Below are 24,005 nucleotides of genomic sequence, written 5' to 3'. Positions count from 1 at the left end.
TTAAACAGGTCTTCTTTTTCCTTCATCTGTCTCATAAAACCTCATTATTTTTAAACTGAATATATGGACAAAAAGGTCTGATGTGGTCAGTTTTTCTTTGTTTCACTGTCCCTTCACCATCTTTTCAATCAGGGTCTCCAGTTCAACCTAAGCTCAGCTACATTCTTCACTCAGACTGTGCTGTTATTAAGGATTGTGAGTTAAAAAAAAATGCCTTCCTCAAGTGCATTATATATATTCATATGATTTTGTTACTGATATTCTAAGACATTGGGCTTGATATTCTGGCTAACACTTGAAATTTTGAGTATATAATGAATTATGGGCGTCTTAAAGATGTGTGAGTTATCTTGTTGAAACCAAATGCTGAATTGACTAGAGGACCTATGCCAATCAGATTCACTGTGTTGCTCCAACATGGTCGCGTGGATATATGTACTTGTGTACATATTTAAAATTTTAGGTTAAAAAAAGGTGTGACTGAATTATTGACAGTTTGTCACTTCTAAGAAGTGCAACAACATTCCTCGTGAGGTTCAATTTTGACAGATGCAGCACTTGAAATGAAGCGAGCATGAATCAGATAGCCTGTACATCAATGGGTCGTCTGTATGAAATGATGGAAACATTGCGCTAAAACAAAACAAAGGCAGTGATTTGTCAGTTTGAACCTTGTACAAACCTCACCGGGCTCCCACCTGCACCGACAGAAGTGTGGGGGGGTTAGCCTGTTTTTGGACTGTTTATGGACAACTTGCTGAAAAATCACTCAAATCGGCGAGCAGATGCAGTCGAATAAGAGGGAAGTGAGCGTGTGCTGAAAATCCACGAGAATGGTCTGTGAAGACTTTTGGGTAAACAAAACAAACAGTTTATGCAGTTTCATTTGGACATTTGGATGTAAACATTATCAGAGAGAGTGTGTGCACTTTGTCGATTCATAATGTAATAATACCACTGTACGAGAACCATGGACTCACTGAGCAGTTTTGGTTGTAGAAGTTCAACACTCCTCTCCACATGCTGTATACCTTGTTTGATAAACGTCAGAAGAAACTACCAGAACCCGGTTCATACATGTAAACATACAAGTAACGCTGCCTAACCAGGCTGAAAGAAGGTCTTCTGTTGTTACCTGAAGGTCATGTGTAGACAATGATAGGTTCAAGGTGTGTGGTATTCTGTAGCTGAGCTGCGTTTATGGACACAGTTATGTATTCTTAATATGTTGAATTAAAGAACATGTAGATGTTCATCAGTATGAAGTCTCAAACTTATTTTTTGATGTGTATGCAAAGATTTATTTTAAACACGTGATGCTATTGTGAGTAAAACATTCCATATTTTATTACAAAAGCTTACAATTCTTGTGTGAAGTTGCTTGGGTACAGCGTTAAATATCAAGAATGCAAATACAGTAAAATAAAGTAGAATTAATCCTCACTGGGGAGCATTTTCTCCTCTGATGTTTGTTGTGTAAGCTGAAGGTCTGAGGAGGAAAAAGGAGGTGATGAGAAGGCAAATGCCTGAATTCAGCTGATAACCACACTGTACAGACCAAAGCTGTGTTTCAGACCAAATACTTCTATACACTATGTCCTTTCTGGAGCAGTGTACAAATTTTTAGAGGGCAGTGTTGTCCTCACTCAAACACTGCAGCCTTGCACTTACCCAAAATGATACATGTCACAAACATCCACAGGTGTTCCTCTGCTATTCACTAACCGTCATCCATCATTTGATCTGTTTCTATCCTTTCTGCTATGTAGCCCAGATGGTGACAACTAAGAATAAAACATGTCCACACTCAACTTTTTGACCGTTTTGAGTGTCAGCAGGGAAATCAAAGTGCACTGTGTTTTTCATACAGTGTGAATCTACACAGTCTATGCTGTGAATGCACTTCAGAAAACAAAAAGTACATAAGTACTCCAGTTTAGACACAGCATGGGTCAATAAGAAGACTGGCAACCATTCAGGCGTTCACAACATTTCAGTCTTTATTTCAGGGAGCTTATGAAGTCCCCGTGTCTGAAATGTTACAAACATTTCTTTAGGTTTTGAACCTAAAGTTTTTTTCATATTTGGTAGACTAAAATGATTATTTGCATGATCAACAAAAAGTGATAGAGTAATTCATAATCACAACACGCCTCAATCAAGGACTTGTTTGCACAGGTGGGTTAGTTAAATATATGGTTTGCCATTACTTTTTCTGAAATGTAATAAAAAATCAAATTTATCTTACAACTTATTGGTGATGATTTGTTTTATAATGGGGAAAATATTCAAAGCTCTTAGTTGTTTTAGCTTAGTTACTTTGTCAGCACTTAATTCCATGAAACTCAAATATTTTACTGTGCAATAAGACGACTAAGACGATTATGACAATCATTCTTTCCTAGAATATCCTTTTGTTAAATTCATCCTCCTTACCTTCTTCTCTGTAGTCCACTCTGGTGAGGAAGAGGCCTCGGGCTGGAGCACCAAGGCCTTGTGGGTAAGCCAGAGAGTCTCGAGCCTCCAGTATTTCCTTCATCTGGTGCACAGAGAGCTGTCCCTGACCTACAGCCACCAGGGCTCCTGTCATCCTCCGCACCTGAAGCACAGTGCCAAAGAAGCGTTTTCTCCCTTAACAGTTCTTAAATATCAGAAAATGAAAGCTCTGAATGGATGTTTATTATTATACACAATTTTAAGTCTTTACCAGCAGATGGCACAAAATTCAAACAACAGCCATGCACATGTTTACAGTAATTAACAGTAAAGGAGAAAACAGAGACAAACCTGCTTATAGAGAAAGGATCTGCTTCTGAAAGTCAGCTCCCAGAATGATACCTCTCTGTATGAAAAATATATAAAAATGTGTTAAATATGCACACATGACTGAAAACTACTGTATACAGTGGAGGATAAGAAATACACTGTTCCTAAATGTCAGTCTTTTTGCTTCATTTTTGGCCAAAGTGTCGCAAATGCCCAAAGGTAAATTCCCAAACACTTCTAATGAAATGCTACATTAATAACTTCCGCCCTGAAGACCTGAATTTGCCTTTCTAAAGAAAGGTTAAATATTGCCACTAGGGTCTAAGTGTCACTTCAGAGCAAAACAACATGTTGAACTACACTCGCACGTTTCATAGCTTCACTCTGCCACATAAGGAAACAAAGACATGATCTGAAAGTGAGAGATTTAACTTGAGGATAAAAGGCCCCGGTTTAATGTCTATTATATGCTGAGATATGTTTCTGTTTCAACACTGCGGTTGCATGTTCCAGTGCTTTCCCCCTCACTGTGTGGAGAGGGTTGAAGGCTGACGTGACGTACATGCGTGTGTCAGACTTCAGACAGAGACTGGGATGCTCCTCGTGCTCAGATCTGTTTAACGTCACACTGAAGAGGCAGCAGCAGCTCAGGCCCAACAGGGTTATGAGTACTACCATAAAATATATGAATCAGTTTGATTTGATAGTTGATATCAAATTGTGTCATTTCTGATGCTTTTTGTTTCAGCATTCAAATCACAGCAGCTTTTTTCCACAGTTCAATCTGACTCTGTATTTTGGGTAAGAAAGAGTGAAAACAGAAAACAGGCCCATGGTAAGAATTGGGTCAAATGCAAATTTGACTCAGCGCTTGCTGTCTGATTACATTTGACATGTAAGGAGTGCGGAGGCAGCTTTAGACAGCAGGGCTGTTAACTCATGGACTCTGGTGAGGGGTATATCTCTACAGAAATAGAAGGAGGCTGTCTCATGTTGCCAAGTCACACATGTGCATCTGCTGTGTGCTAGAATAACAGATAAGACCAGGACCAAAGCCAGATCTGGTGTGAGATGTTTGTATCCTAGCTTCTTTTGTCTAGACACACCAAACTATTTTTGGGAGCTTGTTTTATTAACCTAACAGGCAGAATTACACAAAGCTCAAGGGGTCAAAGAGTTGTCATTTGGTTTGTACACACAAAGAGCTTTCTGATGATTAATAAATTGTGCAAGTCATTCACAAAGAAAGAGCTCCACAAGTCCACAGCCATGTTGGCAACTTGGTTTAACTGTATGTATGAGTCTACGTGTGATCTTCTAGCTAAACACTATCATGATCAGGAGCAGTATTGGCCTGTTGGTTAAGATGCGCCCATAATGCTTTGTCAGCTGTCTCATTCTCTTCAAATAAAGGTATTAAAGTAAAAGTTACTGGTGCTGGAGGAAAAGTCAAAGAATTACATCCCTCTTACTGACAAAGACAGAAATGCCTGTACTAAACTGCACAACAATTTTTTTTGGTGATTATTTCCCAAGTAATCATAAACTCTGGTGCTGGAAATGAAGTAATGCCAGGGGAAAAGTCAGTGGTATGACTACAGATATTAGGATAAACCCTTGAGGACCTGAAAATCTCCACGAAGAAGTCCAGACTAAATATGTTGAGACACTCTGGACATCCACAAAAACAGACATTTTCTCCTATAAAATGACTGATGCGGGTTTAATTGTATAAAATAATTATAAGGTAATATTCTTAAATTCTCAAAAGACCTGTTGCAGGACAAAAAAATGACGATTATTGAGTCATTTTTTAAAATTCGACACGTCAGTACTTTTGACCTTTTTGCTGAATGAGTCCTAGGAGTATTCAAATATGAAAATGCTGATCCTGCTGTCCTGAGTGCCAAAACACTTCACTCTCTGTGAGTCTTATTGGAAGTAGAATATAAATAAGATTATTTCTGCTGCAAACAATGTGATGAAATTTCAGAAAACGAAGATGACTATGCCTAACTACTGGCAACAAGACTGCCCAGGTTTATAATGCAGGTAATGATTCAATTAAAGCTGTAAAATGAGGAAACTTTTATCAAGCATGACAACATACACCCCCTCGTATCTATCTATAAACATGGCTGGGCAAAGAGCCATGTTATTTTGCAAAGAAACAATGTTTTAAAACTGGGTCTTAAAGCAGTTAAGTGTAACGTTTACACTTGGTAAAGACCTTTCACTGTTAAGCCTGAAGATTTTTTATGCACAATGTAGATGTTGGTCTTGTCAATGACATTTCAGTTTAAGCTCACACTGTGCATCATATGCGCCATATTAATGATTCATGCATTCAACGAAAGTGTCATTTGGCATGGAGAGTGACCCCTCCATAGACGTGTATCCAAGCCTGAATGCCTCAGCCCTATGGAGGTGTGTAAACTCCACAACCTACACTAACAAACTGGAGGCCCAAACTGGATGCTCCACAATAAAAAGTTGTAAATTCTTAATTAGAATTTTACATACTCTGACTTGTACAAAAAAAAACAAAAAAAACTCCTGCAGTAATGTTTTTATTTTGGGGAATAAAGTCAGGGTTTTAGGCTTGCACAAAGGAAATATTAGTTTTGCAGCTGAACCTATAATTCACATGAGCTTTGTAGGGGAAATGTTCTGGGCTGCACAGAGAATTATCTGAGTGACTTTAAATGATTCAAAACTTTGGCCAATCTCTTTTGGGGCCTTGGGAGTTGGGTAAAAATTTGCATATTTACTTTCACCCTCCGTCTATTATGAGAAAAACGTAGCTTTAAATTTTAAACTACAGCTAGCAGTCTGTTAGCTTTGCTTGATATGAAGATTGTTTCAGAGCATGTTACTGTTGCACTTTACAACTTTGAGGAAGCTGTCTGCCCAGCATCTGCAGTTTCAGCACCAAGTTAATTACTCTGTATCAACTGGTCTCAGCTACAGGCTGTATGAAGCAAAAAGAGATCAGAAAATAGTTTTTCTCACAGAACTTATCGCAAAAATAAAACAAAATCACCCTCTAAAACATTTTTCATCAGAGCTTGGCAGACACCAGAAATGAGCAATAGAAAGAGTGAATAAATAAGTGCTCAGGTTGTCAAGTGTGAACTTAGACCTTGTGTGTTTGATTAGAGACAATTTATCAGTCTGTGTGGGATCATCGCCTGCATATTTGTGGCCCTCAGATATTTAAAAACCCCAAACTTCCATATGCCTGATAACCTTCTAGGCTGTGTGTTCGCTCTACCTGAACATATTTAACCTACCTGTGGAAGTGTGACTGTGAAAAGGATCTGCCTGGCTCTATGCTGACCACATCCATCTTCTTCACAGGACTTCTTAAGAGCAGGTCAGAGCTGACGGCTCTGAAGCTGCTGAAATCATGAACCCCAACCAGCAGGGCTGCAGCCTCACGCATGGCTCGCACGTCCAGCTCCCTGATGACAGAAAACAAGAAATCATCTTTTATTGTAAAGATTAGGGCCATACACAAAATATTTCTGTGGGGTAAGAGTTAAAAACGTTACTGGATTAATTATAAACTAAGTTATGTAAAGTTGGAGAAAATCAAACATACTCTATGAGGATCTTTAAATAGATTTAATGCATTATGGTCCCCCTTCTTTTGTCATGTTAAACAAATATATTTCCCTGTGGCTCCAGAGTGATACACATGTATATGTATAAATGTTTATGTTTATATGTGTGTATGCATGTGTATATGAATGTGTGCATACAAATGTAAATATATATACATATATATATTTTTATAGATACTTGTGTATTAGATTTTGCAGGATATTTTTCTTTTTCTTCTCAGGTTGAACTGTTATTGGTTGTGTGTATAATTCACTAAGTTATTTAGTTATCTAAAATTTCATTTTCTAAATCATTTTTATTTTATCATATCTTGTTTTATTTGTTTTTTTCATTCTGTTTTTCTTTCCTTTTTTTCTTTCAGCATATATAATGTTTCCTGTGTAAAAATTCTCAAGCACAATTATTGTTATTATTATGCATCTTGAAAATCTCAATTAAAAAAAACAAACAAAATAAAAACAAAACAAACAAAAAACTCCTCGATAATCTTCTGTTTGCTTGTTTTGTTACTGTGACCTAAACCTGTAATGACCTGCCCTCAGTGCGGTCAGGCAGCTGTGATGTGGAGCACACACTCAGGGTACAGAAAGTATCCAGGCCTCCATGTTCCCACTTTCAAAGAAGAATAATTTATTGGCTGGTTTATATAATGTGAAATTATCTGATGCACGATGCCACGTGCAGGAGCGAAGCATGTCGTCAGTCAGCGTGTTTGGGAGAGAGAATGCGAGTGGGCCGGGCGCTCAGATTCTCCACAGTCTCACGCTTCTGTCGCTGCTCAAATATGATCTGACAGAGAGTAAGACAGGGAGAGGGGTACAGAGACCGAGGAACTGAGGAGTGTGCTGAGTGACTCGCTAATTAAAATCTTGTGCATGAGAGTCCTAAATGAAGATGTGGAAGACAGCTGCAGGAATCTCAACAGCTCATTTATGCCTGGATTAACTTTTTCTTTCAAAGAGCTGCTTCATTCTCCTATGAACAGGCCTGCAGCAACCAAAGTGTCTGAGGCATCAGCACTTTTCAATCAAATCATTCAAACAGTTCATTAAAAAGCTAATCAACAGTGAAGTTAATGCAGCCGTACAAGATCCTGAGAAACAACTGTATTTCTTCTTACATTGCAAACTCTAAGGTGAATGTAACATCCTCAACTCTCAACAGATTTAATTTTCTTGCTGTGATATGATCAACATATTTCACAACCTTTTTGAAATGTAAAGGCACAACTCAACACCACTTGCATGCGATATTTTTTTTAGACTAAATTCAATATTAAAATGAGCGGAAGCAGAAGTTCATATTTTTTGCAGTGGGAGAGACGAGGGGAGGGGAGGGGAGGGGAGAGGGGGTGTGTGTGATGACGAGGGAGAGGCAGATCAAAGAAAAAAGGAGAGAGGCAGAGACGCTTAGAGGCAGAGGGATGAAATAGAGGCTGAAAATGAAAGAGGTAATAACGAAGCAGAGATATTGGCGAGAGGAGAGGAAGAGAGGGAGAATAAAGACAGAGAGAGGAGAGGAGTGAACGGAGAAAGAGACAACAGAGGAGAGAAAATAAACACAGTGAGGGAAATATGTGTGGGTGTTGTTCTGCATCTATATAAGCCCGCAGCTTATCTTGCCCTACTTTCACCCAAAAAAAAGTGAAGCTCAGACGAGTGCTCACACATTCACTCTCTGAAACGGGCTTCGTTACACTCCTTCCTTTCAATCACAGCACAAAGAACATCATCTTAACTAATCCCTATTTCCTCCAATCCTCTACTTTGTGTCCCCTCGGTCTCCTTCCTCCTCTTTGTTTGTTGTTAAGAGTGTCAGCTCAAATCAAACACTTTGTTTGACTGGCCCTAATTTGTAGTTTCCGGCATGGCACGTGTGGATTATTCATGTGTTTAACGTGCCATTATTTCTGCTTGGCAGGAGATCTGTATGTGTGTGTGTCTGTGTGTGTTCTTGACCAACTTGTTAGAATACGCTCCAGTCTGTTTTTGTATAGATGTATTCATATATTCTTTATTCTGATGACTGATGAGTGAATGAAGGGTGTTTAGAGAGATGCATCTCACGTGTTGCGGAGGCCCCAGCAGAGCTCAAAATCTGTGAGGGGAAGCAAAGTGTGGTGGGAGACTCCAAGAGCTAACCGGTAGACATAGGTCCGAGACTGGGCACGGAAGCGGGCGTGGAAGTTGTCAGGCACACGGTGGGCATGAGTGACCCTGGCAGAGGAAGAAGTAGGTTTGTTGACATCGGTTCAAGACGGAAGACATAAAGCTTTATGTTGACTTTGAAATATTTTCTTTATGATCATAAAAAAAACAGATTGGGGAGTTTGATGGATGATACTCCTCCATTTTTAATTATGCTTCTTTTCAGCTTTAGATAAAGCATTCTTTGGATGGAGGTGATTTTAAGACCAACAGTGACGGCTAGAGCTGCAAAATGGGTATCTAATGCAACCTGAGTACAAGCAACAAAAACATCATAAAGGTCTTCATTCATTTAATTTTGTATAAACTAATAATTCTTTCTGATGCAGCTTGTGTATACTTCACCAGTTGAAAGAAACACTGGATGATAATGGAAATGCAAAGGAAATATGTTGCAACTACAGGTATTGTGTGAAATATAAGGAACCACAGAGGGGGGAAAAAATGGATAATATGTACTCTATTATTTCTTTATTAATGAAACTTCATTTAATTACCTCCATTTTAAACATTTTTATCTCATTTCCCAAAGAGTTTTAAGAGTTAACACCATATCTCGTCTCACAAAAGAGCACACTCATCATGATGAAGCTGCCAAGAATCCAACAGAGCCAAATGCTTCAGCTAGCACAGGTTCTGAGGCTGGGGCTCTCTGATGTGACTCCAGACTAACACTGGGCACTTCCTGTGTGTCCGTGTCCACAAAGAGATACAGCAAAGGAAAGATCATGTCAGAAACCATGCTTCCTATCAGACACAAATTTCCTCTAATGATGGAATCAGTGGGTTTGGATTAATTTCTGAGTGTGTGTGGCCTCTTAAGGTAAGACTGAAGTCAGGATCAGAGATCTTCACATGCAGTTGAGCCCATGTCTGAAGAAAACTGTGACTGGAAGAATGAGTCAAAAGACTCCCAAAGACAAAGAGATAACAGTGTTAACTGTGTGTGACTGGGAAATTGATCAGTGAGATACAGCTGCCTTTATGATTCATAATTCACCCATTAACATTATCATTTTTTGATGCTATTGAATGATTTAGTTACGTTTGTCAAAATCTGAGCCGACTCTTGTTCAACCTTAAGCAAAAATGTTAAACACTGTACCGTCTCTACAACAATGCAGGTATTTGAAATGCAAAATATATACTGGATTGGTAGTGAGTGCTGTTGCAGCATTTCTTTTTAAACTATACTTTAAAACATCCCATAGGACCACCATCTATGGTTTGATTTTTTGATTCACAAATAAAGTAAACACTCTCATCATCTCTCCATAATAAACCAGAGATGTATTAACTAGTAAATTTGGGGTGAGAAATCTATCGTCCCTGTGTCCATGAAATGACAGAACGTTGAGCTACAGCCAGCTGTGTCACTGTGATTGTGTCTGCAACAAACCACACCAGGCAGCAGCCCATTTGTGTACAAAGAGTGTGTGTCCTTACAGTTGTCCATGTGTGTGAGAGGAAATGGAACAGTGATGATCTAATGTATACATAACATTTTGTATGTATTTTAATTTTACAGTAGTGCACTGACAGTATCTGTGTGTGTGTGTGTGTGTGTGGCGTGTGCACGGTCAAACAAACTAGGTTATGTTTCCAGGGGAGGAGATTGGGTGTGACACGTGGCAGAGGAAACCCTTGCGTCTGCCTTCAGAGCTTGCTACAATGTGATGTGACAGCCTTTGCCTGCCCTCCAAACCACAGGCACAGGCAAACACTCACACACACACATAAAATTTTCATTAGACGAGTACAAAGCTTGGCCTCACACATTTGGGAACTGGGGCATTGTTTAGCATGGCACCATTTTGCTACTCAGCACTTTCCCCCTATGGGAAAAAGCCCACTCATTCTCAGCTAATTGAGGAGGCTGACTTTTTTTTGTACAGCAGCACAGATGATCAGTAAACCCTGCAGCTAAAAAAAAAATTTTATAGAGCAAAGTTTGAGTTTAAACTTTAAACTTTAGCTCAGGAGGCAGAAGCGCTGAAGACTTCTGCCCCAGTCTGCACATCATCAACAGTTGTTGAATATTTGGGAACTTGGACGGTAACGCAGGCTCCATAGCTAATACCACTGCTGAGAACAAAAAGCATGTTTATACTTTCCATATCCTGTTTGGTTTCACATTCTAATCAAAGCGGTAGTTTCCATTTAGCCACATAAGTGTGTGAGTCTATGTCTATGTGTGTACATCTATGTTACTGTGTGTGCAGTAATGGATGCAATAGACCTGAAAGCGGAGCAGGGATAATCCTCTCTAACCTTCCCTCGGCAGGTTTAGGGATTAGCAGGATGCTGGGAGCCTCCTTTCCCCCCCTCCTCTCTTCTCTGTGTGTTTCCCAAATGGATCACTCTGTTTCTCACCCTCACACCTCTATGTTCATTTTCAGATTCTGTAAAACTTTTCAGTATCCAAACTTAGCCTTATGGGATTGGTGCTCCTTGGTTATCAGCTTCTGCTACTTTTTCTGTTTGTGTTGTTTGATTTGAAACACATACAAAAATTCTGCTCTTTGCCTTTAAATACTCAAGGGGTGAACTTTCACCTTCAGTGGAGCTATAAATGCCAACTGTAGGAGTGAATGAAGTTCAATATTGTTAGCACATACCTTTTGTTGTTTGTTGTCCACAATAGAAATTATGTCCTGGGAAACGTTTGCAGTAGGATGAAGTTATGCATGTGTCTGATAAAGCATATTTTTAGGTTTTGATCATGATACCCATAGTTTCTCTGTGTTACACTTTCACTCAGTGGATGCTTTTGTTGTATTTGAGTGTGAATTAAACACAAGCAATAATCTAGGTAAAAGAGATGCAAAAAACATCTTCGAGTGTGATCACTGCTGGCAGAAAATGCGCAGTGTGTCATGATAATAAAATCCCAATCACTCCCAGTCATGGCAGGAGTTCCCCTGGGTTCTGTTTTAGAGTCTCTCCGATTCATCATTTATTTACATCCTCTTGGTTATATGTACCTTAAATTTAAATGAAATTTCAGTGCTACACCCAACTATACCTCTCCTCCAAACCCAGCCCCCCTCTCTGACTGCTCCCTGGAAATAAAACAGGTTCTCCTCAAACTTTCTTAAACTCAGCAGTGATAATACTTAAGCTCTCCTCAAATGCACTAAATCCATCCTAAAAAAACAAACAGTTTTTTTTCACCACAGATAACTCTTAAATCTCTCCCTCCCCCCAGGTTAGGAGTCTCTGTGTCAACCTCAACAGCACAGTACCACAACAAGCTCGCATGCCGCTCAGTCTGTATTCTTTCAACAAATTAACTTTAATAGCCTCCGCCCATCCCTCACCCCCAACAGCACCTCCATTCCTGTTCACATCCTGGTCACATCCTGCGATCACTGTAATTCTCTCTACTTCTCAATAAATTTCAGCTGGTTTAAGAACTCTGCTGCCTGTATCATCAGCATCACTTCCAGGAATCATGTCACTCAGAGTGTCCTTCAGCAGCTTCACTGGCTCCCAGTCAAATGTCATATCAATTTCAAGATTCTTCTCCTCACTTTTAAGGCCATCCATAACCCTGCTCCTCTATTCCCCTCTGAGCTTCTGCACTTCATCACACCCACCCGCTCTCTCAGGTCATCTTCATCCATCAACCTAACTGCCTGACCACCATGGGGTCTAAAGCCTTTAGCTGCTCAGCTCCTCACCTCTGGAGCTCCCTCCCATCAGACACCTGCCAACACTGACTCTCAATCTCAAAACTCATCTTTTTAAATGTGGGTATTCTCTGTGACTCCCATTTATTAAACCTCTGTGCATGTTGATTTCATACACCATCAATTTGTCTGGATAATTAATTGCTTATTATTGCACTGTGTGACAGCCTACAGCTAAGTATGGTATGCAAGGCTTTGCTACTTTTACCCACACTCTGTGAAGGCAACCCTGGAGTGAAGATGGTGTGGGACCAGATGTAATCTACCTCGGCTCAGTGCCCCAGGAGAATAAAAGACATGCTAAAGTCCTGGTCAGCGCTACTTTCTTCCCCTGCTCAGACACCCACTCTTACACCATTGATGTTACAGACTAAACACACCTCATGCTTGGTGTTAGTTTGCTGTTTCAAAGTAATAAACTCTGTTGTTTCAGCCTCATTAATTGTCCTTCTTCCTTATCTCTGTTGCGACTTTTTAGACAGCTCTGACAACTGTGAATACTTTTTAACTCTGCCTTGTACGATGACCTTGAGTGTTTTGAACAGATGTCAGGGTCAAATATGTTTGACTTTCATTATAGGATTAATATATTCAGGTGAAACAGAAGAGGGTTGGTACAACATGAGGTCACCATGATATCGAGGGAATACACAACATGAGGTCACCATGATATCGAGGGAATACACAACATGCAGCACTAAACATGACGAACATGAAGAAAACAAGTTGTCATGTGCTACTGAGCCTCAAAACTGTACAAATTATGTTTTTGTTTTTTATTTTAGCCACAACAGTAATTTTGGGGTTCTGTTTCAGACTTGTGTCTGAAATAAGATAAACTGTGAGGTGGCTACAACAACTGAAAAACAGTGACATTGACACTTGTTGGAAGGTGTTTTTTGAGATTCCTCACTCCAGACTGACCTGATCTGCTCTGTCCCCAGGTGATAATTAAGAGCTTCAACAAGAACATCTGCAGGAAACGGCGGCTTATCATTCTTGCGTTGCAGGTCAAAGTGAGCAGAGTTTGAAAGGGCATGCACACCTGTGTCTGTCCGGCTGGACACTATCAGTGACACTGGGTTTACCGGCCTCAGCTTTGTTATTGCATCCTGGAAAGGCATACACAGCAGAGAGGTTAATCCTATGCAGTCTTTAAATAAAAAAAAAATGTATTGGCAAATTGTTTTCACACCAAAAAAAAAAAAAAAAAAAAAAATGAAAAAGGGTAACAAATACAGCTTAACTAAATGAAGGGATAATACAACAATTTCACCTACTTCCAAGTGGTTCTGGACTCCCTTTTTTGTCAGCTCATGAGGAGGCACTCTCACTACACCGCTGCCAAAAATGTATACAAGTATTCAATTATAGCAGCCCACCTTCAAAGGAAACTAACAGTAATTATTTTTTTTAACCTACCAGTATTTTGTCCCAATGTATTGAAAAAAGATGAGATAACGTGCTGAGTTTTGCATGATATATGCAGATACTTCTATGTCATATTGTTATTGCCTATGGAAGAGAAACAAAATGGATTTTAAAAAGAAAAAAAAAACCTTTGATTATTTATGTCAGGGAAACAGTTATATGAACACATGGCACAAAACAAGCAGACTAAAGAAGAGACTAACCACAAACTGACGTTTGCACGGACCACATTTTAGAGCGCGCTGCTGGTCGTCTTGTTTGTAGTCCGGAAATACATCTGGGAGCGCCTGTTGAAGGGTGCCGAAGAATGCCGGATTAAAGCAGGTTACTCTGCTATTTTGTATACATCATTAACTACATTAGGCATCAGCATCACTGCACTGTGACAGACAATCAAACTACAATATTGTCTGGGACGCTAAACGACACATGGGAGACACTTGGAGACGTTTGACGACAACATGCTCACTGTTTCGTACATGTTGCATTGGGTCACATATTCACGTAACGACTGCTGTAAAACGCCCGGCGCAAAGTTTTCTTCAGTAGACTGTAATTTCGACTTGATCCGTGGTTTTCTTCACATTTTTCAAAGGAAACTGCCCAAGGTTGGGTTGTACGACCGCCGCCTTTTGATGACGTTGTATTTCGCCGAGGGTGTGTGTCGCCGTCTGAGCAGCTGCAGAGCTGCCGCCATAGACAGTCATTCAAACCAGAGAGGGTATTATTAGCAGAGATGTGAGAGCTGCTGTGAGGCAACACACAGGCTGGTTGAAGAGAGTTATATATGTATAAATATTTACCTGAAGAATAATTTGAACCAAAAAAGAAAAGCTCGAATGATCTTCAATATTTCGTAAATGTAGCCAGTAATCTCGGAATGCAGTACTTTTCAGGGTTTTGGGATAAAACAAGCCAATTTGCTCCTTAGTTTCAAATTCAAACATTTCATGCGTTCCCTTTATTTCGTCTCCCATTTTGTTGACCGCGAAGGTAATGTCCTTTGGTTTATTTTCAGAATCACAATCGCTATCCAGTATCTCCAAAGACATTAAGGATTTTGATCTGGAATAGTAGCCTACACTACGAACAAAAAGAAGAAGAAGAAAACTTAGAGGGAGTTTGAAAAAAGTTAAAGAGATAAAAATTAACATAAACATTTAACTTCTATAGACTTAACATCAAGAAAATGTGCAATGGAGAATAAAATCAGACTAGGATGTGGTTTTGTGAGAGGTAGGCTATAAAACTGTTTCATGGCAGACTGAATTGTTCATCAATGTGATGGTTTGCGGGAAGAAACCCTAACCCTCGAAATTTTTGACGTAGGCCTACAGCTCTCTCTAAAAGGACAGGCTGGCTCGAATTTTTTTTTTTTTTTTTTTTGCAGACGTGACTGAATTTAAAATGATATTGAAACAAATCCAAGAAGAAGCCAACATGTAACAATTTTACTTCTTTCGACTGCATCCAAGTTCTGTCCAAAATACATGGTAGATAGTTCACTTAGTTCAATTAAAGGTTATGGTAAGTTTAAAATATTTAATTAAGTACTTCTTGAAATTATCATTCTGGTTTAAAATAAAGCGGACAGCTAGCTTTGAGGTCCTCCTCATTATCATTCCTTATGTAGTGTTCTTCAGTAGTGTTTCGGCTGGTTGTAACTAGTCGGCGCTCTTCTTCTCTGATACACTCTCCACGGTGCAGCTACGCCTCCCTCCTGCCTCAGCAGCAGTGGCAGCAGTGTAATAGTAATCCGCCTGCCGCGCAAACGGCTCGCATTTTGTGTCACGGTGCCACTGGGAGAGGGGCGACGGACTGCTGCGCGTCAGGGGATACCAGTCACCATCCGCACAGTTCAAGCGACATCCCGCCGCGGGCAATGACATTAGCAGACTGAAGTTGGAATACACGAGAAAACGCAAAAATGACGGTGGACTTTGAAGAATGTATAAAGGATTCACCCCGATTCAGGTAGGGCTGTCACTCGCAGCGGTGCGCAAAAATGGCACACCTTCTTTTACGCATGATTTTTTTTTCTGTGATGGGGACAGAGCGGTTCCGTTTCTGTCTCAATTGGTGATGGTATCAACAGGGTGGATGTTCAAAGATGTCTTGCCTCATGGTCAGTGTGATCAATGACAGCATCTGAGTGTCCGTCTTTTATAATTTATGGACAGATTTTTTAATGCCATGTGTATCACATTTCTTCTCTCTGGAATACAATTTCTGGTAGACACGCGTGTTACTGGTTCCTATGTGGTTGTCTGATTTTTTAGCTGTGGGTTGTGACGTTAGCTCAGTGCACATGAGAGGAGGGACACTCATTGCCACGCACAGTACGGATCCATTTTGCTTGAGTGTAAAAATGTGTGTCATTTTCACTGCTGATGTCATGCTTTGTTCAAACCTCTGATGAGCATTGGATGAGAGGGAGTAACTTCTTCTTCTGTGGCACTAAAAGAATTAAGACAGTAAAATATTGTGTGTGTGTGTGTGTGTGTGTGTGTGTGTGTGTGTGTGTGTGTGTGTGTGTGTGTGTGTGTGTGTGTGTGTGAGTGAGTGAGTGATGGAGGGGATGCAGGTTGGGCTCATTTTGTGAAGAGGCCCTGCAGTGTGTGTCTGTGGTAGCAGGGAGTATAGAAGACCTCCTTACAGCAGCAACAGCTTTGGTTGGGCAGCATGGCAAAGAGGCAGCAAGGAGAGAGGAGTGCACTCTCTCCCTGCAGGGATAAAGCTCGTATCCCAGGCACAAATCCAGCTGTTCGGCCTCTTCTTTCCCAGCTGGAGGTTGTAGCCACATTTGGTCCACGTGCCACTCTGGCTTCCGTCCTGTGGGAAACCATCAGAGGGGATTTAACAGCATGTAGGCCAGGGATGCCCTGCTCCCTCTGCTTCTCAGGTTTCTCCAGTGTTCCCTCAGTTCTGATGAATTCTGTTTCTGTTTTTTTTTTTCGGTTCTGTTTCTCCATGTCAGCATCTGTTTGCTTGTGCTTGTCGTTTTGTTGCTTCCCTCTCCCTCTTCCTCTCTCTCAAACACAACTTCTCTTGTTTGTTAAACACTGTGTGACTAACAGCGTTTGTGATTTGAGTGAGCAACATCTAGAGGAATGAAGTGATGAGGCTGAGGGAGACAGACATTCAATTTGCTACTAAAACCCACCTCAGTGACGGATAGTCTGGATGCAAGGTCACAGGGAGAGGTACATTTAGATGTTTCCCCATTTCCGCATGGTTCACTTTCTCTAACTATTAGATGAAGATTGCGGAAAATTCCACCACTGACAAAGGCTGTAGTTTCCTGGGGTTTACAAGCTGTGGGAAAATGTATGTTGCGCAATATTGTGATTGTGATAAGAAAGATGAGAAGATGCTAACAATGGACCTTGTTTGTTTAACACACCGGTGTGAAACTGATCTCTAATGATAATAAAACCAAAATACCTTCCATTTAAGTTATTTCACATGCACAGTAGCTCCTTGACCCAGGTGTTTTCTTGGTTTTGATCATAGATGTTGATCAAGATTTAGAAATAAAATACAAGGAAGTCTGTTTTGTTTGCATATGATATAAGCAGCCAAAGATATTTTGTAAAAAGAGCAACTCGATGTCAGACAGGTGTTACTTACAGCTAAGTGAAAGAAATGGCAGTGACATTTTGTTGCCCTGAAGACATTGTTGACCACTTAAAGCCACCTGTAGCCCTCCAGAGCATTTCGAATCAAAACAAGACTCCCTGTGAACTGAAGCAGACACCTAATCTGGATTTTAAAATTACAGCAAGTCAGTGTGTGACGGCTTGATTATAAAGTCATCATATTTGCATATTTCTCCAGTTTATCAGAGTGACTAGCGTCCCAGTTTTCTTTCTCCTCCTTGTTGTGTCATTCTGGAGAAACAAGAGAGAGCCAGTCCTGTCTGACTTCCCACACATGCTGCTAATACAGCACACACACACACACACACACACACACACACACACACACACACACACACACACACACACACACACCCTCTCACTGCAGGTCTGTACTTGTAGCCTTCTTGTGTGCCCATATGTAGGATTGTGTGATCATGAAAGAATTTTCAGAAATGCCTGCTGGTCTTACACACACACACACACACACACACACACACACACACACACACACACACACACACACACACACACACACACACACACACACACACACACACACACTTTCATTCTCATCACTTTCTTTGAATCTACTTCTGTGTTTGTTTATTCATCTCATAACAAAACCTACAGCAAAGTCTGTGCTCCTGCCTGTAGTGGTTGCTGCTGAATGGCTGAATGAGTCCCTGAAGGCACTGGGTCAGTTTTAGGCTTGTCTGCATTGAGAGTTCAATGTGCTCTTATTTTGTAGAACAGGTAAAAGCAGTTTCTGTCCATTCTTAATGATTAAAAACAACTGACATAAACATTATCTAATAAAATGTATACTAATGGACATTGAAAGACCTTTGAATATCACCTGATACAGACAGAGCTGGTGACTAAACAATGAAATAAATTATGATCCTTTAAAATTTGTCTTTTTATAACCTATTTGTGATAATATAAGTTTAAATATGCAGATGTGGGTGTGAGCCGTTGCTTAGCAACAGGGGCTGTAAGTAAGACAAATGGGAGCTGGCAAGAAAAGAGGACAGAAATTTTAAGAATGGAGGAGGAGAGTGGGCATCTTAAAGAGATGCTCTTATTAGTTTAAGAGGAGTTTAAAAGCATTAAAAACACCTGTTGACACAAAATGAAAACTGAAAGAGTTGGGTTTTTTTTTTAAGAGGCAAAAGAGAAATTGTTGGCAGTTCCCAGTGAGGGTTGAAAACTGAACATCAGTGATCATATCAGAATACCTTAAGGTGTGTCTCAACTATCTTATGGTTTCTGTTTTATTTTCAAACAAATGATAAAATGGAAAAGTGTTAGGTTTTGCCTGTGGCAGGTTGTTTCTGAGGTCAGTGAGGGTGCAGCAGGGAGTTTACAGATCCGGAAAACCAGCTGCACCTGTCTACCTCCCTCCCACCCATAAATACAGAATACAGCTACAGTATTCAGGCTGTGCAGACAGGTTGAGTGTGTCAACAAGTAACAAAGTGAGTGGAGGAGATTAGATGGCAGAATGGACTCGCCGGATATAGCTGTCATTCTACCTTTGAGTGGATTGTTTTGTAACTTTTCTCTTTCATGGAAAAATATATCACTCACCTATTTGTTACTTTAAAGTTGAACCAAATAAAACATATAATAACTAGATGGAAGTTTGATCTGTTTAGGTCTTTCCTGGTGTGTATCTTGCCTATTGTTGTGATGTCATTTGCAGAAATAAAACCTGACTGGTCACAACCTGCTGTTTATAGACACAGCCCTTTACCCTGCTTTCTGTGTGGGAAGATAAACAGACCTGGAAATGTTTTATCATTTATACTGATGACAATTATATTATCATTATTTTCGGAGGTACCTTCTCTTATATGCCCAGTCTTCACGACTTTTGTCTTTTGCAGTATTTTGAGCTGTAATACTCTGAAATATTTCCACTCAGAATCCAAAGCGGAGGTCTGCATTAAATAAAGTCACAGATAAAGGATGTAGGAGAATGTCTAACTCAAAAATGACCCGGATTTAGTGAAAGATTTGCAAGTACAAAAGAAAAAAGAAGCATTTTTTCCCTCTTTGATGTGATTTTCCATGTTATTTAAAGGCATGTCTCTGTTTATAGACAGATTAAAGGGCTTTTGATGCCTAAGATATTCTTTTGGCGCCCTGGTTTCTCCTACTGTCTGGATTTTTATTCTCTATCTGCGTCATCATCACCTTTAATCTCTCCTTTGCACATTTCATTTTGCTTGTCTGAGATAATGCATTTCTATTGGTCAGCAGGCTGTGAAATATGAAAATATGTTTCATGCTGTGAGGGAAGTGGCACTGCAGTGAACAAAGGTGACTCTTCCTCCTGCTTCGGTCGAGGAAGTAGAGAGAGGCTCACATTGGGTATTTCAGCACAGGTACACACAGCTGTTAGCACTTTTTACCAAGAGAGGAAGTCCTGAGAGTATGCTATACTACAACGTGATGTTAAAACAGTGAATATTATTTTACAGTTGAGAGGAAAACACATTTAAGTGCTGAATAAGACTACCTGTAGCCAAACTGGGCTGACATTGACACACTGCCTGTTTGCAAATGCAATGACGCCTGGAAAGTGTCCCAGACCCAAGGCCAAAGATAAATAAATCTTACACCAAGTGTCCTTGCCTGCTTGTTTTGGACTTATTTTGGAGAAAACCCTCATTTGGAGTCACTGAACCTCTTCATTTTTTGGGTGGATCTGAATCCAACCCAAAGCTTAAAAGGGCTGTGAAAAATGATGATGAGAATAGAATATGATGGTTTTCATATTCTTCAAAGCCTTATAAATAGTGCAAAGACAGCAAATAGAAATGAAGAAATTGTTTTGTTTGATGAATGATAATGCTCAGTGGAAATTTTATGCCAGAAACTTGTTTTAAAACAGTTGGAACAGGTACAGCTAAGCACAAAGGAAAAAGTAGAAAACACCAACAACAGGTCGTAGCATGATTCAATAAAAAGCGACACCTGAGAGTCAGAGTCTCCTAGTAGATGGGAGGTTTCTCACTTTGTATGAAGTGGGATTAAGCAATAGTGAGGCAATTCTGCAATGATGTTCCTCAGCAAAAAAAAAAAAAAAATGCTCATAGTTTGTGAATTTTGTCATGTACTGTACATAATTCTATAAACAGATTAAGAGAACCTGGACCAAAAAAGGGAAAAGACAAAATGAATACAGCATCACTGTGATCTTCGTCCACTCTAGCAGCACTGCATCAGTTGTGTAATTCACTGCATGTCTTTAAAAACACATCCAAAAGCCGAACCCATTTACGATGGACTGAGGCGAAGTGGACATCTTCCCTGTGGTCTGAAAAATAAATGTGAGAAAACCAATGACACCACATCCTCTGCACTAAGAGAAGAAGAGCCACAAGACTTTGTATCAGTACACACTTCAAACGTCTTGTTAGAGAAGACTCTTCATCATGCAGTGAAAACATACTAAACCACAATGCGCATATTGCAGTAGCATGTCCACTAAATAAGCCTCTAAGTTTTGCATGTCAACATTAATTATTTTGACTAACTATTTTTGACTTTGCAATACTTTTAGTTAGGGTTTAATTGATTTGCAAAACCATTTTTTTCTGCTGCAGCAGCTAGAAATAATTAAAATGATTAATGCTGTATTTTTTTTTTGTACAATTTACACACTGAAACATTTTGGGACAAAAGCTCTGAGTGATGAGTTACAGGAAAACAAAAATCAAGATGACGTGGATATCCAAACAGTGAGAGACTGTGTGAAGGACAGGCTTTAATGAAGTCGGTGAAAAGATCAGTAACTGTCTTCTCTCTCCTCAAGGGAGCAACCTTTTAACCACCATTTGACCTTTTACACTCCTGTGACCCACATGTGTCACAAAAAGACAAAACAAAGCTAAGTGACCTCATAAAAAATATCTCCCATCAGCTCACATAAATATTTAAGTTCCCTGTTTGTGGGAAAGGTGGAGGCCTTGGTGGATTGTTCAGACTGTGGAGCTGCAGGACGTCTTTTATGTCAGGAGCATGGAAAATTTCTGCTCACTTCAAAGGATCTGTGGTGTTTGTGGGCAAAAGGGATCAGGGTCACTAGTGCCACAAAAACTTAAGCATCTGTGCTGTCTTACCTAGTTTTATATTTGTGGTGCTTTTGTCTCTCAGTCAAAATTTACCATTGAAGGAAGGGGAACCAGTCAACAAAGAGGGCTGCCCCACCCATGTTGCTTTCCATGCATCTCTATGTGTCCGTCTGTGCGTGTGGAGTCAATGTCACTGGATGATGTGACATAAAACGGAAATGGACTTACAATGAAAAACATTTCAGGAAACAATTGAGAGATTTTGCCAGCCAGGGAGCAAAAATGCTTCGAATTTGCCCACACAGCATCGTGTTTGGGCACTGAACCATGTTTGTTGGAAACATGGTGAGCAGTGAACACGTCATGATTGCTGCTCTCTTCACAAATCTAAAATCCCCGCCTGCTGCCTCTCACATGAGACCAACAAACAGGATCTAATGGCTTAAACTGGACTTATCATTCACATACAAGCCAATTCAGATGTCTATGAGGTAAGAATAGCTGACATGTTGACATAGGAGGAAAGCATCGAGCTCTCGGAGGAGCAGGTGTGTCTCTGCAGGCCTCCTGTCGCTGATGATTGATTGAATTAGGCCTACCATGCATCAGCACAGCTTAACAGGGATTTCTGTCTTATCAAACCTGTCCAGCCACTAACAGTTCTCAACAACTGTGCTTTAAAAATAAATCAAAGGAATTTTTGTCACCAGTGTTGGCAGAGATTGCCGATTTTGAGGCTGGAGGAGACGCATAGTAAATTGGAAAGGAAATTGTCAGACCTCACCAATCTACCACAGAATGTAACTGTGCAGTGAAATGCTAGATTTGATTTTTGTTTGGCTTTAGAAAGCACCTCATGTGGTTTCATCTTCCTTTATTGTCTACATTAGTGTGTCACGTGCATGTATCTACATGTGTGCCTGCTGGCTAGCATGACGGCAATTCATATTTCCATACTCTCGTCCCTGCCGGCTTGTCAGGCATACAGTGGTTTGACATCTTCATGATAGAGCATCCGACCAGCACGTGGACACTTCCCACTGAATCCCCGGTGAAGCAGATTTTCTGCTGCTCTGCTGCACGTGCTGCCGGGGGACTTAGCGTGGGACCCATATATGAAATAGGATTAACAGTAACCACACTCTCTGATTAAATCAACTGGATAGCCTACACAACCTATTACAGATCACATACTATCAGCCTCTTACCCTGAGTGAGAACATCAGCACAATTCCCCTTCTCATTTGGCGTATGTGTGCAGGATAATGTTTAATCATAGAAATTAGTTGGACACAGTGTCTGGTTGCTGTGGAAGGACCTCCTAGCCTTCACTCTGTTGCACTGAAGACATCTTGGTGCATTGAGATATATGAATATTTTGCCATTTTAGGAACAATCCAGGATGTGCATGCTAGGCTCCACTACTGTAAGATCTGCCCTTGCAGTCAAAGTGAGAGTCACGGTTCAGAGGCAGCTGGGCGGTGCACAAAGGTATGTTCAACCGTTTTTTGAAAAGAGAAAAAAAGTGGAGCAATGGTGTTTATTAAAATTTAGAAACTAACATGAGGGCTACATGTGTTCTTAAGCAATAACAATAGCTAGCTAGGGCTCATGAAATGTGAGAACTAAATAGTGCTTGTCAGAACTGTGTGGAAGGTTTAAAATTTGAAATTTGGCAGCTTTTTAGATAGGCTAGTATTTTGCTAATTATTTGTTTAAAAAAGCAGCATTTAGTCCTTGAGTATTAGCTAGCTGGGTTAGGCTCTGCTACAGTATTTTCAGGAGAATAACACTGTTGTTTCCCCAATTTTTATAAAAACTTACCACAAAACAGTTAAAAGGCTCAACAGATGATCAAACTAGCCTTATTCATTTTGCCAAAATGAAAAAATAACTTGACAGGTGGTTACTGTAAAGCTATTAAGCAATTAGAGCAGCAGGCATGCTAACACAAGCTAACAACTCATTGTTAAGTCCATTCTCTACACTTTGCTGTTTTGCTCTTAAATGAAAACTATGCCATCTGACCCTTAAAACATTTTATTCAATGTTTTCGTATCAACAGGAGCCTAAAGCTTGACAAAAATGTTGTTGCTAACTGCGATTGCTAGGCTAGGCTAAGCACTTCAGTTCTGTCAGGGAGGTTTAGCAAGAGGTCACTCAGTGGTCGCAGATGAATTAATGTTGTGTCCCTGTACTCAGACTTCCAATTACAAAGCTATGACTTTGTCTGGACTAAAATAGGCACTTAATGAAGCTTCTCAATTATGAAAATTAGTTTTTGAGTCATTTCCATTAACCATCACAATTTATGCTCCACATTTTTCGACTATCAGTCAGTCTGAAAGTAGAGACATGCAACAGTATGAAAAAGATTTCAGGTGTTGCACAATGAAAAACAACAGTACATGTCAGTGATGTTTATAGCAGCTGCTGTGGACCTTAAACTTACTGTTGAAGCTCAGATGCTGTGAATTACAGGAATTTTAAATAGGGCACAAATTGAAACTCCTCACAGCTCTCATTGCGATTGATCATCCCTGGTGAGATCAGGAGTTT

General features: G+C 40.1%; 2 protein-coding genes across 3 annotated transcripts in view; one reads left to right on the top strand and one right to left on the bottom strand.

The window, feature by feature from the left end:
* Positions 1 to 1,328: 1,328 nt before the first annotated feature.
* pusl1 (pseudouridine synthase like 1) lies at positions 1,329 to 14,410 on the bottom strand. Of its 2 annotated transcripts, none has more exons than XM_074679912.1 (10): positions 14,193 to 14,410; positions 13,927 to 14,010; positions 13,715 to 13,807; positions 13,573 to 13,633; positions 13,217 to 13,404; positions 8,460 to 8,609; positions 6,060 to 6,230; positions 2,788 to 2,842; positions 2,437 to 2,599; positions 1,329 to 1,489 (listed from the first exon to the last, which is right to left on the bottom strand). In XM_074679912.1, exons 3-10 carry the CDS (start codon positions 13,768 to 13,770, stop codon positions 1,434 to 1,436), a joined length of 900 nt encoding a protein of 299 aa, XP_074536013.1. In that variant the 5' UTR covers positions 13,771 to 13,807; positions 13,927 to 14,010; positions 14,193 to 14,410; the 3' UTR covers positions 1,329 to 1,433. The 2 variants fall into 2 exon arrangements, with proteins under 2 accessions (XP_074536013.1, XP_074536004.1); XM_074679903.1 differs by having other exon boundaries at positions 14,203 to 14,410.
* Positions 14,411 to 15,256: 846 nt separating this feature from the next.
* LOC141798122 (arf-GAP with coiled-coil, ANK repeat and PH domain-containing protein 3-like) overlaps positions 15,257 to 24,005 on the top strand; it is a 53,118-nt gene continuing 44,369 nt past the window's right edge. Inside the window, exon 1 of the mRNA XM_074679924.1 lies at positions 15,257 to 15,697. Within this exon, the coding sequence (XP_074536025.1) occupies positions 15,651 to 15,697 (47 nt within the window). The 5' untranslated portion in view covers positions 15,257 to 15,650. The remainder of the gene's footprint in view (positions 15,698 to 24,005) is intronic.

Source organism: Halichoeres trimaculatus, unplaced genomic scaffold (assembly GCF_033239565.1).
Source record: "Halichoeres trimaculatus isolate MK-OKI-2021-1 unplaced genomic scaffold, fHalTri1.1 fHalTri1_scaffold_1, whole genome shotgun sequence".
In the NCBI taxonomy this organism is placed as follows: domain Eukaryota; kingdom Metazoa; phylum Chordata; class Actinopteri; order Labriformes; family Labridae; genus Halichoeres; species Halichoeres trimaculatus.
The sequence above is the reverse complement of the archived record's forward strand: the minus strand, read 5'-3'. Positions and strand labels throughout refer to the sequence as shown.

Excerpts from the sequence above, each read along its gene's own strand:
- pusl1 (XM_074679912.1), bottom strand. The coding sequence starts at position 13,770 with ATGCAAAACTCAGCACGTTATCTCATCTTTTTTCAATACATTGGGACA. Across the intron at positions 2,600-2,787 it reads GATCCTTTCTCTATAAGCAG|GTGCGGAGGATGACAGGAGC; the intron begins GTTTGTCTCTGT and ends ACTGTGCTTCAG. Across the intron at positions 1,490-2,436 it reads AGTGGACTACAGAGAAGAAG|ACCTTCAGCTTACACAACAA; the intron begins GTAAGGAGGATG and ends TTTCCTCCTCAG.